General features: G+C 37.3%; 1 protein-coding gene across 1 annotated transcript in view; it reads right to left on the reverse strand.

Annotated features, from left to right (window-relative positions):
• LOC136882105 (uncharacterized) overlaps positions 1–20,112 on the reverse strand; it is a 30,592-nt gene extending 10,480 nt beyond the window's left edge. The window contains exons 1-3 of the mRNA XM_068229340.1: positions 19,982–20,112; positions 14,574–14,652; positions 4,399–4,485 (exon numbers count right to left, since the gene is read on the reverse strand). Of these exons, the coding sequence (XP_068085441.1) occupies positions 4,399–4,485; positions 14,574–14,652; positions 19,982–20,019 (204 nt within the window). The 5' untranslated portion in view covers positions 20,020–20,112. The remainder of the gene's footprint in view (positions 1–4,398; positions 4,486–14,573; positions 14,653–19,981) is intronic.
• Between the last annotated feature and the right edge of the window lie 217 nt (positions 20,113–20,329).

The raw sequence follows: 20,329 nt of genomic DNA on the forward strand, positions 1-20,329 counted from the left end.
TTTCTTGAGGGGTTTCACTTTTAAGGCCTTCTGCCCTTGGAATCTGTTTCCTTGTGTGTAATTATTTATTGTAAACCTCCCCCGATCAGTTGAACTGCCATCCTGTCCTTACCATGGCCATTACCACGCTCCCGTCTCCTGCTAACATAACACACAGTGGCTTTCAAGTTAAATAAATTTCTCCACGCCGCTGACCCCTCAACCTCGCCACAATGTATGTGCCTTCAAAAAAATCATTCTGGTCAAAAAAAATTCTGCCGCCGAGCTTTAATGTTTCAGTGCCCCCGCAGCAGCGCGGCGCCGTACCGCTCCTGAGGCAGGGTACGGGCCCGCCCTTCTCCAGTGAGGCCAACCTGTGTACGGCGAGCCGGAGTCCTCCTCCCGGCCAAGGCTGACGTGCGGCGCACAACCTGTCACTGGCCCGCGACCTGCATGTTCGCCGCGGGCGCGGCATGCTTCAACTCCACTACTCCTCTCATAGTGCGGGCGAGCGATATCTCAGGGTACTTGAGGAGTCCGAGCGGCCTCCTCTGAACTCAAGCAGCGGCGACTGGTCTGGCCGTCAAACATATCAATGTTTTAAGTACATATCCAGCTATATGAACATTCCAGTTCAACATTACTACCTTTTTTTTTTGGATTTTACTGCAATATCTGGTGGACTTAGAAAATTTTCTTCTCTTTCAAGAATTTAAAGTTTTTCCTTCTGAATTCAACTTCTACAAACAAAAAGACATTACATCAGCATTAACTATAAAGAATTTTGAAACTGGATCAAACCAAAAATAGAAAATTTTTATAAATGCTTCTGCAATTAATCTCCATATCAACATCATAACTTGGACCTTGTTATCAAACAAATTTCATGTGTCACCCCTGGAGGGACTTTTGGGGGGGAGGTCTGTACCGGGCGGTACACCTCCATGCCGCTAATTCAACTTTGCGCCAGTTGAAACTCCTCTGCTGGAGGAAGTCTGAACTTTATCTACTGTGTTAATTTTCAAGTTTCTCAGAAGATGTCACTACTTGGAAATTTTGAAGTTTCTGAACTGGGTCGTTTTCGACGTAGTTTTGTTTTGCCTGTAGTAAGAAGTGTGAACATTCTCTTCTAGAGGACACTACTGAAGAACTACAATTGTGCACCCTGGTGCGAAGTGAAAGAACTATGTTTTTGGAGAAAATTTGAATTCATAAGTTTGTTCTTTGTTAAATTTCTTGCAGTCATGGTTTAAGTTGGCAATATTAACCCTTTCTTTCCCCTTGTTTTGAATTTAGCCAATCCCGAATTTCTCGAATTAATTTTCCACCAATAATGTGTTTCTTCTTCATCTTGTGTAGGGGTTTTCTTGGTTAACCAATAAAATTCTTGTGGGAGGGTGTTCTCATTCCTGAAACGCCTCGAACTTTCCGCGAGAGTATATAAACTGCTGATTTTAGGGTCTCTGCCCCACTTCAGTAACATCTTTCAGTGTGTAAAGTACGTAGCAGGGGGCGGGAAGCGCCTCATTCTTCGGGCAGCAGTTCATCCACAAGGTAATGGCCATTTAATAACTTCTTTTCTTGCTAGCTCAGCAGTTTAACTCTCGGGGCAGGTCCGAAGCCTTTTACCATGTAACTTCCCTTAAAATGTAAAAACACTTGGTATCTATTCTATCTTTTTAAATTACAAATCGGGATAGAGAGTGCTTAGCCCTCTCGAGCTCCCACTCATATTGCCTTGAGGTGAACTTATTTTCACAACTTTTCTTCCTTAACGTAATGTAAATTGTTCCTTCTATAAGTCACCTCTTTAGTATGGGATTAGCCCTTGCATTAGCGGCCTAGAGCCAGATTAGGTTTTAAACAAAATGTATTAGGAGTGCAAGTATGCCTCCTCTCAAGTTGGTATCTTTGAGGCCATGTAATTTTCATGTTTCTTTACTTAATAGGCCTCAGTAGGTTGGGTATTTTACCCCTGTGTTTATGTCCTTAGAGGACAACTTGATGGTGGAGTTTGGTGTGGCCTTTGATAGGCTTAAATTTTAAGAGCGAGTTGCTCTTTCTTGAAAAAGTGCGTTGTTGAATGCCTCAAGGAGGCTTTACCGTGTAAAGAGGAGCAAGTGCTCCTAGGCCCCTTTGTTGACTTCTGTATATCGTAAGGTTGGGCTTATAGCTCAAGAATTGGGTGTCTGGCTCTAGGAGCCCAAATCCTGTAATCTCTGTAATTGTACCTTTTCGAATTGTGTTTCGGCTACTGTGTACCTGTTCAATTTGTTATTTCTTATTCTTGATTTTGAAAAGAAAATATAACCTTGTTAAATTTTACCTTAACTTTAATTTCGTAGTTTGAGACCCGTTCACCCCCGCACCTTCTTTCACCTCTGCTGTTCCAGAGATACCTCGGAACAATAATAATAATAATAATAATAATAATAATAATAATATTAATAATAATAATAATGTTATTTGTTTTACGTCACACTAACGACTCTTTTACGGTTTTCGGAGTAGCCGAGGTGCCGGAATTCAGTCCTGCAGGAGTTCTTTTACGTGCCAGTAAATCTACCGACACGAGGCTGACGTATTTGAGCACCTTCAAATACCACCGAACTGAGCCAGGATCGAACCTGCCAAGTTGGAGTTAGAAGGCCAGCGCCTTAACCGTCTGAGCCACTCAGCCCAGCCATACATGTTTGTTCCTGAATTTTTAAGTGTTGGCTAAAAACATTGCTAGATTACTCTACAAAAAAAAATGTCATTAATAATAGTTTTTTTCAATTCAGGTGTCTATAGAATGAATGCAATCACTGCCGGGCAAGTTATATAGGTCCAACATGTAAGAATTTTAATACCTGCTACTGAGAACATGTCAGTGCAAAAAGATGCAATAAATTCTCTACCATGAGTGAACACACGTAAGAATTCAATCAGTCCTATACATCCACTCAAAATGACATGAACACAATGAAGATCTTACAGAAAAGCAAATTACTCAATATCAAGCAAGAAATCCATATTCACTTAGATCAAAGATTTAATACAGCCTCCAACCTCAATGAAATTTCAGAAAGTCAATGTCTTATACTACAAAATTTTTACAATAAGTTTGATTTATTGTCATCACCATATTACATGCCTGCTGACATTATCCCTCCCATCCCGCAATCCCCTCTGCCAATTACATTGCTCACACTCACACAAGTACGAGCATATTACTGAATTAATGTCAATTTAGCCAGTGTACATACGTCAAATGACACAAACACTGAGCTACTGAAAGTGAGTTTTATGTATGTTTCTGTCTATATGGTTCTACCCATACATTTTGCTTCCCTCATTTTCATATTCAACTAAGTATTTTCTTTTGTTTCCTTCTAGATTTTGTGTCTTGCAACATAACCTGATGGAATATAATTTTCTACTCAACTGTCTGACTGGCATTAAAATTAATTTAATCTAAGTTTGTGAACTTTAACATTCTAGACGTTTTTATATAAGGTGGAAGAACAATTTTAAGGAATTTACTGTGAATATTTTAAGGAACAGAAGAAACTTTTCATTATAATTGTCATTTTCTACATAAACTGATCAAAGTCAGACTCATTCTGAATTCACCACACTACATCAAGGGGCTATTTCATCTAATGATATTTTAGCACTCGGCTATTTTATGTTTAAAATATATCATATGGATGTAAATTCTACTCATGGTTTGCAATTTTCAATTCGTTAATTTTAAGTTATTTCTAGACAACTGAAGATGGCCTAATGAGGCCGAAACTTGTACTGTTGTTTTATCATGTTTTTACAATTCTGAATTGTGAATGAACTTTTGTATTGACTAGGCAGATATTTATACTTGTTTTTTCAAATAATATAACCAAAGTATTGGCAAAAGGCAAAGACCATGAAGGGCATGAAAATGGAAGACAACCTAAGTATTGCAAACCTAATAAAAATTGAGTCAGAAAAGTATAGGAATTCAGAAAAGGAGACTGGATAGGAAAGATGAAAGTGGGGAGCCTAACACAAGTGGAATTAATGCCAGACTCAGACAGTGGGACCATATTTGCCAACCTACACTCCAAAGCTGAGAGCCTCTAGGGCCTTTATGACAGGTAGGGGATTCTACTGCCCCCACACTCTCACATGTAGAGCACCACTAGTCCACCTTGTACTTTCCCATTACAGCAAACACTCCAGGGTCCCCCTGGTAGGAAATATACCATTTCAAGTATTACCTAAAAATCATATTAAATCTGTGTATAAACTTTGAAGAAATGTAATTACATAGAAGTTCATATAACAGATTCTACTGTAATTAATGTAGTTATGTTAATGAAGAATTGTAAATGTAAGTTGCACACTTATCCATTTCGCATTTTACACCCTAAATCAGTTACTGAAAAAAGCACATACCTCCTCGAGACTCAGATCAGCAATTGCAGCATGGGGATCTCCCTTAATCTTAACTTGATTGTCTGAGATTTGGACAGCCTTTTCCTCCTACAAGGAAACAAAAGGAAAAGATATCAGGAGGTAGTTATACATTACAGCAGCAAAAGATACACCTCTATCGTCATGCAACAGACCCTGGGAGGAATACCGAAACAAGCTTATTATTTAAAGTTAAAAACTTCATTATTGTTCCGTATTGAATAGAGAAATAAGATGTACAATATTATAGGTTAGGATCCACCTTTCAATACTCCGTAATAAGATGGTAAAAAGAAGTTACAACCTGTTTAATGGGACCGGTTTCAACACATTTTAAGTGTCATCATCAGCCAATTTACGAAGATCTTAAAACAACTAGCACATTGAATACAGGCAAAAAATTAACATTGTATCATAACGTAGCAATTCAGTAAATGTTCAAAACACAATAATCACAGTCAAGAGAGTAAACAGAACATCACTATCTTGCGCCGAAAACAAATATAGCTGAAGTTCATAAGCAGGTCAAATATTCGCTTATGTAAAGTCGTTGCTAGGCAGGTCTTGTAGGCATTTGTTTCTCCGGCCGAAGAGCAAAAGGTCTTCATTCACGTCACCTTTTGCTCTTCGGCCGGAGAAACAAATGCCTACAAGACCTGCCTAGCAACGACTTTACATAAGCGAATATTTGACCTGCTTATGAACTTCAGCTATATTTGTTTTCGGCGCAAGATAGTGATGTTCTGTTTACTCTCTTGACTGTGATTATTGTGTTTTGAACATTTACTGAATTGCTACGTTATGATACAATGTTAATTTTTTGCCTGTATTCAATGTGCTAGTTGTTTTAAGATCTTCGTAAATTGGCTGATGATGACACTTAAAATGTGTTGAAACCGGTCCCATTAAACAGGTTGTAACTACTTTTTACCATCTTATTACGGAGTATTGAAAGGTGGATCCTATCCTATAATATTGTACATCTTACAAGCTTATTAGTCTGATATAATTTGCTAATGGTTTGTGCAACTGAATTATTGCTTCAAAAATTAAATCTTACCATTTCTAGATAACAAAATATGACACTGAAAGGAATATTAGGATGATAACCTAACATAATCATATCATGATAGGAAGACCTGCTTTAATACAGACACCTCTTTATAAATTTAGATTTAAATAAATTATTGGCCCAAAACTCTCAAAGAAATTGCTTTTCTTCACATGTCTGAAGTCAAAACCATTATAGTATATTTCATATATGCATGTGCAAATTTTATGTAGCAAAGTTAACACAATAAGTAAGCCACAGTTCGCAGAAACTTCACGCTTCCATCTCAACCATTCACAACACGTTACTGAGATATCTACCACTGTAGCCCTAGTGGTCATGATAACAGTTGGCACAGGGAACCTAGCTACACATCAAAGTAACTAGGAAGAAAAATAAGAAAACTATACAAGCTCTTTTTTTTTTTTTTTTTTTTTTTTCAAATGAGGGGTCGCTGTTTAAATCTGTTCACCTATTTTCACACAATCTCAATCACTTAAAAATGGCTTATATAACATTTTGCTAATTTAAAACTACACAAGGTCTATAGGGTTTGAATGAGTTGGAATCAAAAGAAACCCATCCAGGACCCAGTGAGTGACCATCAATGCATAATGAGGTAACAATATCCCATTATTCTTCAGAATTCATCACACTGTATATCTGCATGATGCTAGGATCATAGAGCAGAGTTTGTGCAGAAATGGTGCTTGAGATTCTTGACCACCCACTCCATGGACCTGATATGTCACCATGCGATATTCATTAGCTAGAGCCTCTCAAGATATTTCTGAATAACAAATGCTTCCATACTGAAGAAAAACTAGAAACTGTGGCTCTTGAACAGCAATGCCCTTCTTCCCTTTGGATGGCATTCACCACTTGGTAAGGCAGTGAGATGCATGTCAGAATTGATGATGATGATGATGTTTGTTGTTAGGTCATCGGCCCCAAATGGCAAGAGGTGAACAACACAAAATTTAAAACTTCAACATTTATCCACTGAGTAGAATCTAAAACAAATGAAGGTGAAAAATTGATATTGAAACGAAAACAATGAGTGGATCGAATTCAAGAAGCCTCATAATGGTACTAATCACTAGGAGGTAGAACAATGGTGATCTTTCAATAGTGGTACTAATCACAGGTAACGTAGACTCATGGTGTTTCCCTAAAGGTGGTACTAATCACAGGAAATGTAGACCTATCATATGTTGCACACAATGGCATCACCCACAGGTAACACAAACCCATGGTATTTAGCACATACAGGTACTACTCACAAGCAATGCAGGCCCATGGTTCTCTGCACATAATAGGACTAATCATGGGTGCCGGTATTCCCATGGTGTCCCTCACTAAGTATACTCATGGTGTTGCTCACATAGTGCTACTAATCATAGGCAATGTAGACCCACACATTATGGTAACAACCACATGCAATACAAAATGGTGATATTCATCACATAATGGAATTACTCTCAGGTAACACACCCCATGGTTTTTGCACATAGTGCTACTTACCACGGGCACCAGCCAAACCCATGGTTTTTCTCACATAGTGGTACTATTCACAGGCAACATGCACCCATGGTGTTTCTCGTAAGGTTATAATACTTTTAGATATCGCAGATCTAGTCTGAACCCAGGGGAACTGCCACTTTCCAGCACAGCATTACAGCGTATGTACATTAGTTTGCGCAGCCGAATGCCCGCTTCCGCGCTACAGTGGAGTACACACGATCGTAGACTATACTAACCACAGAACCGTGACGTTCCTCACATAAAGGCGCTACTGATTGGTAACGCAGATCAATGGTGTTCTTCATGTGGTGGTACTAACTGCAATTAACATCAACCCATGATGTTCCTCATGTAACAGTAATACACACAAGTAGTTCCATGCTTCTTATAACAGGCAGGGGATACCGCGGACGTATTCTTCGTCTGCATCCTCCACCCATAGGAAGTTGCGTGTTTGGTCCATGAGAACTATTTTATTTTGCTCAAACCCTTTGGCAAGCTCATTAGGACCCACTTATCCACCACATGAGAGTATCACCTCTCCCCCTGCTATGCCAGCACAGTAGCTTTGTGACATGTCAGAATTTGCAGAATAACTCTTTCTTACAGAATGATAAGCATTTTTATTCCTTAATAAATCCTTATTTCTGCTTCCTTTATAACTTTGTTGTATTAGCCAGTATTAATACACAGGTTTCAGTTTATCATATCTCATACCAACTTAACAAATAACCAAAAAATTGCACTAGTTCCTCAAAAGCAATTCACGATTGTTCCACTAATTCTGACTCAACAAGATTTCTCAGGATAAAATCAATCTGTAACTTGTTTGCAATGGCCAATTACAGGTGCTGTTTAGTGATTAGAAGTTTAAGGTCTGCATTCATGTTAAAGTTTAAAATGATCAGGAGTAAGACTGACATAAAAAAATGAATCACTATATTTTTTACTTTTTTCCTTTCCTTTGTTTATATGCTTCTTTCTTATCCCACATCAACATAGAAGAAGTTCGAAGGTCTCCTCTGAATATGTGACCTGCTGATGGTGGGAACCAGACTTGTACGGAATCCAAGAATAGATGGACGTAACAGAACGAGGAAAACATGAGAGCCTGTTATTATGAGGATGTCAAGTTTGTTCTTGTTTCATCTTCCAGTTCCTCCTTCTCGCCACACTGACCTGCCACTTTATTTTTCCAAATATGTGTTTCTACCCCAGCTCCTAACTTCCTCTACTTCAGTGTTCATGACACTGCTCAGTATTTTAAAAATGACAAGCAGAATAGTGAACATTTTACACAACACTGTACCATTTTTTCTGGATCTCTTCTGCAACACCATGATATTAGACTGGGAACTTCCTGTACAACCTGCCATTTTGAACAAGTCATTGGAATAAGCCAAAACGCTCCCTGCATTTTCAATCAACTCGATCCGTCCATGTCATTTAATACCTTTCACTTTTAATGACTCAAGACTATTATTATTATTTACTTTCTTTTTTGTTTTACAACACAAAAGGTCTTGATAACAATGTTAGGATAGGAAAGAGCTAAAAGTATGAAGGATGTGACCATGTGCACCGACTGTTCTAATTGCACCACGTTGGGCGACCAAATAATTGCACCGGTTGCTTGTCTCCTCCAACTGATGCACAAATAGGAGCCTAATAAATGTGACTAACGCTTTGCCCCGCTGCATCTTCCTCTGTCCTTACCCCACAGATGACAGCCATTTAAATATGCCATCATTAACTATCATGCACCCATGCAATTATATTATGCGATGTATATCTGCAGCTTTACCTTTCTTCTTTGACCCGACAGAATAAAACTTCTTCCGCCAACATATATTTTGGTTAGGACGAATATCTCGTTTCCACATTTCACTATTAGTGTCAAATAATTTTCTAATTCACTGCATAACATCTCTTAGGGATCAATATTATGTTCAAAAAAAAAATTTTTTAACGTGTGATCGACTTAGGAACTGCATCTCCTCTTTTCTAGTTTACCAGCATATCCATTTCTTCTTAAATGTAATTAAGTTTTTTTTAAAATAATCAACTCTCAAGTCCATCCAATTACAATCTTGCAATAATTCGACTTAAACTAGTTTTCTATAATAATGAAATAAAATAATAATTATTTAAATCCTTGACTTCTAGTTTTATTCATGATCATAATGTATCTCAGGATGAATTAGACTATTATATTATTAAAATGTTCAATTACATACGTTGCATTCTCATTTAAAAATATATTTAATATATAGTTCTTTATTGAAATCCAATTATCATCTCATGGTGTACTTATTGAATAGAGATATTAAAATGAGGAAAAATTAGTTAAAATATTTATCAATCATTGTTGTCTATCAACGTTGTTAAAATATTAAGAATGCTTATTTATGACTTCCACAAGTCATTAATTTTATCTTATTTTCTCAAACTTCACTCATAACTTAAGCAGAATAAGTAAGTTCCATTTATCATAGCTTCCAATGGCTATTCTATAATATACTAATAAATTAAAAAAAAAAAAATAATCAATTAGTTTTATCTGTCATCGGACAAATATATCCATAATATTTCCTGAAAAACCTGTAGGACTCGCCTAACTTAGCATAATCACGTTCATAATCAGCTCATACACCTAATAGTGTCAAACTCTCATTTAAATACAGTCACCTGATCACAAAATTTCCAGGGAAAATTGTAGATGATAATGATTTATTTGTTAATGGCAGTAATTCAAATTATGAAGATGCTTTCTCCCACAAATCATATCTTCCACATTAACCAACAAGGTCTTAAGACAACATGCGAAATTCTCCTAGAAAATACCAAGTTTAAACTCCAGTTTCAATTATTTGGAAATAAACTTTTGATGATCGTACACCGATAATAGTTTGCGAATTCAATAACCATATATCACCATATGTATATTACATTAACCCAAACATCATACGTTACTACGTAAATCACGCCGAAGTTACGACAACTATAACCTATAGTCAGCATTATGTTGAGTAAATACCATCAATTATCCAAAAATACATATCTTTCATTATATTCATATAATAAACATCATGCCTCCACATAAATCGTATTAACAAATATATACATCATAATATTCATGAGTATAATCTCATTATTCCGTCGTATATTCTCTCAATTACACATATAAATATCAATCATTCCTCTCTTAGCAGTGTAATGTTTCAATATTCCACTACCATATCATAATGCTTTATGGGTTTGATTATTATTCAAATACCAGCAATAATTCTTTACCTGTGAATGAAATACATGTATTAATGCATCAAGCTCATATCTACTTACATTTGTTGACGATTTGATTTTGAATCAAGTTTTACTGTCCTAGAAAACGATCAATGTACATTTCGCATTGCACTTCGATTGAATCACGTTATGAATAACACATTACTTTAGTAATAAGTTGAAGAATTATTTTCAAAGCTCTCCACAAATGAAAATAATTATCATTACAAATGAACGTTAATTTACGTAATTGAAGATTACCTAAATCCATGGCTTTAAACAATTATATAAATTCTTTCGTGAAGATACTGCACATTGTAATCAGTTCTCGAAGATTTAACTGAAAACCTTACTATAATCACATTACAAAACATCAACATACTACATCTCCAGTAAAATATGGAATAATTTAAATGTATAAAATCACATGGAACTTAGCTTATTTCTTCCCGTGTTACTGGACTGGGTTGATTAACATCTTGATCCTCCGTGGTTCATCGGCTCCAGGTCATGGCTGTGTCATCTCCGGGCAGTGGTTTCCAGCCTCGGGTTTGCAGAATCAGCTGATTGGTATCCGCCAGATGCCAATCCCATTTTCTCAGCTTACCCGCTCATCATAATGCCGTTACACACATGTGATAAAAACATATTTAAGAACATCATTAGTTCCACTGCTCAATTATACAATGAATTATCTTGTATTTAATATCTATTTCCTAGCAGATTATTCTTCTGAAAATAATAATATCTCCAGTTATGTTATTTATATAGTTCTTTAATAATCTCCAGTTTAACGAAAATCTACTTCAAATTGGCGAAGACTAATTTCTTTTCTAAGTAGTCCTTGATAACTTCCAATTTGATCTACGGTTTCCGTCAGTTTTATCTCTTCTTCTCCCCTTAGTTTTTACGCTCGATAATCTTGATATTTATTCGAGAATTGGAGTAATATCTTTATGTTATTAACTGTTCCTTCAATCAATCATTAAATCTCCTCTCATAACCAGATTCTTCCTTCTTTACGTTTTGGACCTCGCATGTCACTTCGTTCATATGCTCATCGTATAATGTGATTGTTCACTTAGCCGGTTTAACCATTTAAAAGATTCTGCATTTTTCTTAATCACAGCCGCATGGATACTATAGGTCTGAACGTCTTATTTCTTGATCATGGCTTATTTGATTCGTTATGTCTGTATTTCTCTCGACATATTCACGGCCTATTTAGTTCTGTATGTCTGTATTCAATATAATAAATTTTTCTACTATGTAATCCTTGTTATTTTATCGCAATGCATGGCAAAAGTTGGTGTTGTAACATCTCGTTTTGACGTAATCAGGGTAATGAAATGGTACACATAGCATTAAGGAACAACCAGCATTTGTCTAGTGTGAAAATTGGATGATGATGATGATGATACTGACGATCCTTGTTGTTTCAAGGGGCCTAACTTGTAGGTCATCGGCCAAAGTAAAAATTTGAAACCATGGAAAACCTTCCTTCAGATCTGGTGACAGTTGGGTTCAAACCCACCTTATACCGAATGAAAGCGGACAGCTAAGTGACCGAAACTGCATAGGCAAACACATGATTGATGCCTATTACGCATATCAAATAAAGATTACAGACTCTTCTAACTTCTGTAACTGCTTTGAACCAATTCTACATTCTGTTATCAATTCTGATAATGGTTTCAATGTCAACATTAATATGAATGGTTGCCTGCAGTATCATACCCTTCATCCTGCAATTCCCTAGCATGGTTGCACTTTTCTTTCTAGGTACTCTGTCATTTTCCTATTATAGAGGCATAACTGTCTTTCTATATCATGGCAATTTTCTTCATACTCTGTTTTACACTGCAAATTATCATCTTGCCTGGTATACAAATGAATGAAATACACTACTCGCAAACTTCCCTACTCCCTGGCAATAGCAATCATGCTATTCCTGTAAGACTATGCAAAAAATTCATTTCTACATTCTCAATATAGCCTCTTTTGCATTTATTTATCATCCTATTCAATTCTTCAAGTTTAACTTCACGGTCATCAATGTTCTCTGCCAAACAGGCAGCAAGAAGAAAAGTGACCTGATTTAAGTTATCCAAGTACACAGCTGTAGTGATTCTAGGAGCCTTTAACCCTATGAACACCAACCAAAATCCACTTAACACCTAAATTAATACTTACAGTATAAAATTCCTATTAATAGGGATTACTGAAGTTTTGCTAGTAACTGTCAAGTATATTATGTACTCCTATTATAGTTTAATAAAACAAACATACTTATAGACTAGTAAGTAAGAAGTAATGATGCACTTTTCATACACGTTTGAAATTAAGAAGTTTCAAAATGAAAGTAAATTTATAACTTCAAAATTATTCTCATGTGTAACAGATACACAACACTGTATGTATATCTATCCCTTAAGTTTAGTTTCCTGGTGCAGAGTTGGAGATGAGGCAAGGTGAAATTACATGCATTGTTTTTATGGCCGGTAGCCACTCCAGACACCAACTCCATTTGAGGAACTAATGAATATGGAAGTTGATGGTTGTGAATGATTGAATGGGTATGGAGGTGGAAAGAATCAACTGTGGTCTATGAATTAAAACTGTCACACCACCTGCCTGGAAAGGAAAGTGGAAAACTAACAGGAAACTCTATTTGCAGGAGAGCCGCAGGTGGGATTCGAACCCTCTCGCCTCCTGAATTCAGAGCTCTGATCCATAGCCATAATGTATTAACATGCACACGCATTCCACTCAGTATAGATATATAATTTTACATTTAACAAATATAATGAATTTTTTATTCAGTTGCCTCAATTACCAGCTGTTTCATAAAGTAACTAGCAAATATCACCATCACGTATCCACTTTTAGCTGAATGGAAATACATAATTCCTCCCCATTTTACTTTCTCCCATACTCATCTTCCAATATATTTCAGTCTGGGCATTATTAAAAAATCTACAATGAACCAAAATATGCAGAGTTATAAAACTGTAACCTATGCTGGCCCTGTGTTGTAGAGGTAGCATGCATGAATCCTACCCGGAGGCCCCATGTTTGATTCCCGGCCAGGTCAGGCATTTTTACGTGTATCTGTGGGCTGGTTTGAGGTTCAGTCAGACTACATGATTACAACTGAGGAGCTATCTGATGGTGACATAACGGCCTCAGTCTAGAAAGACAAGAATAACGCCCAAGAGGATTTGTTGTGCTGACCACATGAGACCTCATAGTCTGCAGGCCTTTGGACTGAGCAGCGGTAGCTATTGGGACTATTCTGCCAGCAGGGCAGGGGGAGCAAACTCTAACTTCAAAGTTATAAACTTCATCGTTGGTTCTGTATTGAAATAAGATTACACATAAAATAAATACAAATTTTTTTTAATCCACCCTCTCAATACTTACCAATCATGCGATGTTTACAAAAACATTATAAAGTGCTATTACAAGGTACTAATTTCGGTCCTATAAGGACCATCATCAGCCTAGCCAAGATACATAAGTATAAACCATAGTCCTAAAACAGAGTTGTGCAGTGAGATGAAAGATGAAAGAATGCACTGGAAATGTGGTGGAATGTTATACATATAAAATGGTAATATATGAACTGTTGTAAAAGTAGCAAAGTTATGTTGAACAGTGACAAATAAAATCTTTTGATATATGTCTCGTAAAATTACAATATTAATCAACAATTATCTCAAGATAGAATAAGAAAAGCTCTAGTTGATGAATAGTCCAAGGTTGCACATTTAAAAATGGGGTTATGTCTGATTATAAACCAAGTCCAATGTTTCTATTAAGTTCTAGAAGATATGAATTCAACATTGGCAGAGAGGGAATTAGTTGTCCAAATCCACAACAGAGGTTAAATGTTGACCAAGCTGTTGGACATATCTTGTGATAAATTGAAATCTTGCTGTGTTACAAAGGAGCAATCCCAATTCAATAGGAACCAAATGAACCTTGCGCAATGTGAAGCAAGCTTGCCAGTTTGAGAGCAACTAACAAAGTTTCTGGAGTAAGGAACGAAATAACATTTTAACATTCACAGCTGACATTGTATACTCACAGTGACAGTTTAGTTCATAGTCAAGAACTTCCAAGTTTTCTGCTTCAATGAAGTTGAGAAGTAGAAAGAAACTCATCAGGGACATGAGGTTGCTGGAATTGATAAGGCAGGAGCCCATCTAACTGAAGAGAGCATTTTATAGATAAAATGTAGTTAAATAAAAAGTTCTCTCCTTCTTTAGAGGAATGTACTTGATGATAATCCACTTACAAAATTGCAGGTTTCTTGTCTATCTGCAGGCCATGCTGACTCACATTTGACAAACACAGGTTCCTCCATACTTTTCAACCTGTAAAATACAAGCCATATAGATATTAAAACAAGCCCAACATACAAATTATAAATCACTTTAGACTATTGTATTAAATATTAATCATTCAAATCATATTCCCATGGATATGTCCTTAACAAATTCACAGGTGGTCATTATTGTGTTAAGGGGAAATAGCAACTTACTGTAATTCTAGTCGGAAGAAGAAAAGGAGGAGTTCCTACCTTTCAAAGAATGAAGCCATTTACCGTACAAAAGAAATGGGGCGACGAAAGATGATGATGGATCTATGCCTACATATCTTTTATCACTTTTGTGCAATCCATGCACAACACACTCCAGCTGATCAGAGTTATCAGAGCTAGACAATACGGCCCTATTTATTTTGAGATGTGTAACTACAGCTTCTTCATTTATTTATTTCTCATTAAGCTCAGACACACAGGTGAAGTTGCCAGACTAACTTTGTAATGTTTCTGTCTTGTATTACCCACTGCATACTCACTGGTCGGCCATATGTATGTCTCAACTGAGCCTGCTACACTCAATCCCTAGTTTTCCTGATATCAACCTGAAGTACTGACATACACTAGTATTACCAAGATCGAAATATTTCCTGTCTTCTGTCACACTGAATTTTCTGCCTGGTGAGAAAAAAAGATGTCAATGGCTAGTGGGAAATTTTCTTGAAACCTTGAGTAATGTTCCACATTGTGTTTGTGCCTCTAAATATTGTTGTAGTACATTTATACATTACATTAAATTTGTAAATACCCTTCAAAATGCCTTTGAAAAATCCGTAGACAATTTCCAGGTGCGAAAGTAACATCAAAACGTTACGTGCATCAGCTTGTTTACAAGTGGCATAGTACTGGTTCCATAAACAATAAGAAAAAGAAGCGAAGGAGAACAGCTCTCACACGGGAGAGGTTAGAAGATATACAGATATATAATTTTTGAGATTTCTTGGGATGTCCCAACACTTGATAAGAGAGAAATACATGTAGACTTAATACAAGTTTTCTGCCGGATGCTTGTAAAGGGAAACATGAAAACCAGGTTATTGCCTCACGACTGGGTGTCACACCGAGGACAAAATTGTAAGGAGCAAAAAGGGAAAAAAGTTTTGAACCCACAATTGGTCCACAAGTACAAAATATTTCTGGGGGGGGTATAATAATAATAATAAAGATATGTGCATTTACCATGCAACCTGTTCCATACCAACCAGAAAGTACTGGAAGCATGTGTTATTTTTCAAATCTTCTGGATATGGCATTACTTGATGCATACACCTGTACCTGAAACACACTTGTAAGTCTTTACTGAGAAGATATTTCATGGTCAGTATAAATAAGGGATTGGTAAATGAATCCAGTACTAGTCCAGGATCTGCTGGCATGGGCCTGCACATGCTTCATGACTGTGGGTTATGTGACTGTGTGACATCATTGGAAGTTTTGGATTGACATTAATGATGAAGAACTTGAAGGGACATATATAGCAACAGCTATGTCAAAAAACTCCTGATCTGGTACTGTTGACTGTTCTGACACAACACAATGTGATCAAGGTAGATTGGATTAAAACTTTCCTAAGTAGTTCATAAAAAAGAGATTAAGAATCCAACATAACTTGGCTCAGACGACGTGACAAAAACATGACGGAATATGAGGTATGTCCTGCCAGTGACAAAACCATTGGATTGATTTTATTAGGTTGGGCCAGTGACAAAACCATTGGTTAGCCTTGGTTAGGTTCAGGTAGTGACAAATCCATTGGCCTGGAGGTTAGGGCCACAAAGCAGCCAACAGCCCTCCGGCATCCCTTGGGGGGAGGGGTATTTGGTAGTGACAAGATCATTGTAATCGACCGAAAACCAATCATACTGACAGATTAGATTGTAATCCACCAAAAACCATTGATAGTCTAATATGGGTGACAGTATTCCAAATTGACAGACTATTGTCAAAGCACACTTTTCATGGCAAAGATTTAATGCAATAAACATTAAAATTAAACAAATTATTGGTCTATCAAGGCTCTGTCTGGTAGATTCATCAGGAATGATGAACCAACAACTTGCATAGATAGCATGCAGCAATCAGTAAGAGAGAGACTATGAAATTTTAATTAGCACCATTCTTAAAAGAAAAGAAATATTTCAACACTTCTGGTTGCAGAAAACTTTGCTTTTTACTGCATAGCATTTCACCCTCTGTTCGTAGGAGTATGCAAAAATATGAGGACACTACTGTAAAAAATAGGAAGTTGCTCACAATTTTTTTCTAAGGTTTAGTTTTGGTGGACTGTTTATAGAACGAGTACAGAACATCATTGAAGACTGAAATGTATTTTGACAAGCACAGTATCTTGTCAGACATGAACCAAGTATTGCAGTTAGTCTTGCTCAAACAGGCAAGCAGACAGAATGTTAAACTAAGGATCATGAAAGGTGTACTATATGGAATAGACACCTTTTGTGATAAACACTTTACTATGTTGTCTATGTTACTGTCTTACTGATAATGTACTAGGTATCTGCATATATATGACTTTTAATTATCAAACTGCCAAGTAACATGTCAGCTGAGTAGAGAAGTTAGTGGCGAGATCTCCATATATTTCATAACTTGAAGCCGTCTTCCCTGTTGATGTTATTTGGGTGCAACTGTATCTATATGCCTTCCCTCAGAAATCAAGCACAGAAGTCTTTTACAGGTGCAATACATGGAGACCTGTACTCAAGAACTACATGCTTAACTCCAACATGACACAGCACAACACACTCGAGAAATTGTCGACAGGCGGTGGTGAATCAGTAATTTCCCTCCCAACCACCACAGCACAGCGCGACGATCCCTCAGTTGAGTTACTGGAAGGGGGGCATGGATAGTATGGTTGTGATTTCACATTCTTTAGAAGAATTCCTTCGCCCACTGTCAGAGACTGACCTTCATATGCCCTGAAGTAGACCAATGTAATCTGGTGCAAAACTCAGCTTTGTTAAATATATACGTGGCAGTAATCAAGTTAGCATATTTGTTTATTCCTATTTTAGTTTCTTTCCACACAAAACCTGCTACTACACAGTTAGGTTCCACAAATATGACGTCATACATGCACCGGTGCATTCTGGTGTTGTTCCATGAATCCTTCCCAGTTCCATTACCAGTTGCTGGGCCAGCAGATGATGCAGCAGACCCCTCTCACACCCCCCGAAAACCTGCTACACAATAACAAGCGCCTGCATGTTGTTTGCTTGAAAGTAAAGTACCAGTGATCTACATACTTGTGTAAAGGGTGCAGGCCTAATGATGGAATTCACCAGGGGCCTTTATCATAAAATAGCAAACTTAGGGAGACTCCATAAAAATGGAGTAAAGAAGAACCCCTCAAGTGACTCAAGAGTGAAGTTAACAAGTTGTGGCAAAAACCTTTTGTGTAAATTGCTATATATATTTTCAGATCAGTACAGTACTATAACTTATGTACAAAGGGTAATAAATAGTACAGTTATGAAGCCTGCAGTGATATGTGTACACGTTATTTCATAAAGCTGTGATAATACATATATTAGGTTATTTTTCAACGTAGCCTCCATAACCATTTAGGCACTTGTCGATTCGTGGGATGAGTTTGAATATTCCCTCCTGGTAAAAATCCTGCCCTTGCAGGTTCAGCCACATTGTCACAAAGTGTTTCACCTCCTCGTCTGAGGTGATTTGTCGGTCTCCTAGGCGATTTTCTTGTTGTCCTGAATCAGCTCCTCAAAGAGCTGTGTTCAAATCTGTTGATGCTGTGTTGGATCCTCGTCGGTGACCTTTACACTCCCAGCCGAAAAATTTTGACACCATTCTACAACATGATGACATGACATTACAGTCTCTCCCTAAACCTCTAGCTGCCGGTGAATGCCAGCCGCAGTTACATGTTTCGCCCGGAGAAATCAAATAACTGAGCAGATTTCTTTGAGAGAACAGTTTTCCAAATGAGTCGCCATTTGCGTTTACCTGCAACTAGCTCTGTAGGTGGCGGGTGGCTGAAACTCTGCACAGTTGCCAACCACAAGTATTAGAATTACCGCAAGCTACTAATTTCTCTACAACAGATGAAACTCCCGGAATATAGGCCTTGTAAAATTAGTCTTTGATCATTCCTCGTACATGGCATATATATTAAATCATTAGCTATTAAATTATGTTCCTTTTCATAAATGTTTATAAAACACAAAGTGTAATCATATTACATATAGTACATATTTGATAAATACAAAATTAAAATTCATTGTTTCTTCCTTCAGTTTATTTGGGAGATAAATCACTGCTTCAGTATAAATCTCCTTATTCCTTCCAGTTTTTAATAAAATGATATACCGTTCTGTAGGTGTAAAACTCGCTATTATTTTTTTCAGAATTTATATTAAGAGCCTGCAACTCCAGTACAATATCCGCGACATCACACAAAAAAAGACTGCCTCTTCGAGGGTTAACAATACAGTTGAATTCCCCTCAACCTGTACCCCGACAGTGCAACAAAGTACAGTCATAAAAACTACGAGGCATTCATTTGATATCATTCTTAAAATGGTCATGTGGCATGAAAGCTACGTTTATCGCAAAATGAAAATAAAATAATCCTGATAAATACATAACTCGCCGAGCTCGATAGCTGCAGTCGCTTAATTGCGGCCAGTATCCAGTATTCGGGAGATAGTAGGTTCGAACCCCACTGTTGGCAGCCCTGAAAATGGTTTTCCGTGGTTTCCCATTTTCACACCAGGCAAATGCTGGGGCTGTACCTTAATTAAGGCCACGGCCGCTTCCTTCCCACTCCTAGCCCTTTCCTGTCCCTTCGTCGCCGTAAGACCTATCTGTGTCGGTGCAACGTAAAACAACTAGCAAAAAAAAAACCATAACTCCGCGGTTTCATTCCGGAGTGATTTTTTCCAGACAGGTTACCTGTACGGTACTCTCAGAAAATATTTACGGACGCCCAGTTCAACATAGAAACCTCCCTTTGTTTTTCCTCCAGAAGAATAGGATAAACGAAATATTATTTAAACATGCCTCTAAAATGTTCCATGTTATACTAGTACTTAAGAAGTACGAAACTCGGATTTTAAACTTGAGTCATTAGCTCATTTCCATATAACAGTCTATGTCAGTGACACACTAAGTTCTGAAAATAATGCGCGAGTGGAAATGTTACAAGATTAACTTCTACTTCTCTACAAGCTACGCGATGTTGGGGGTGATTTCTAAATACAAATAAATGAATTTCAAAATTATTACTAAGCTGAATTACATCTGATCATCGGTATACTAATTCCATGCTACATTCTAACCTACTTATACACTCCTTGTCCGGAACGATGTGATACATAGAATCCAACCTACCTCCGATCAGGAAAAAGCAAATTCTCAGCGTGATGTATCGGTACTAGAAGCTCATCTCCAATGTTTACGGAGTAGAGCAGTACACCACCGTCAGACTAACACGAATCCTGTGCCTAACCGTTGCCTGCAAGATATACAAGTGTGCGCTAGTTCTGAGCATAAAAACCGTCCCCAACCAGGTTCGTAGTACCGCCGCCCGATGTCTCGACATCGTGCTATAGTTTTTATGTGCTGTAGTTTATTAAGTCCGCCTCTGTGGTGTAGTGGTTAGCGTGATTAGCTGCCACCCCCGGAGG

Source organism: Anabrus simplex, chromosome 10, assembly GCF_040414725.1.
Source record: "Anabrus simplex isolate iqAnaSimp1 chromosome 10, ASM4041472v1, whole genome shotgun sequence".
Classification (NCBI taxonomy): domain Eukaryota; kingdom Metazoa; phylum Arthropoda; class Insecta; order Orthoptera; family Tettigoniidae; genus Anabrus; species Anabrus simplex.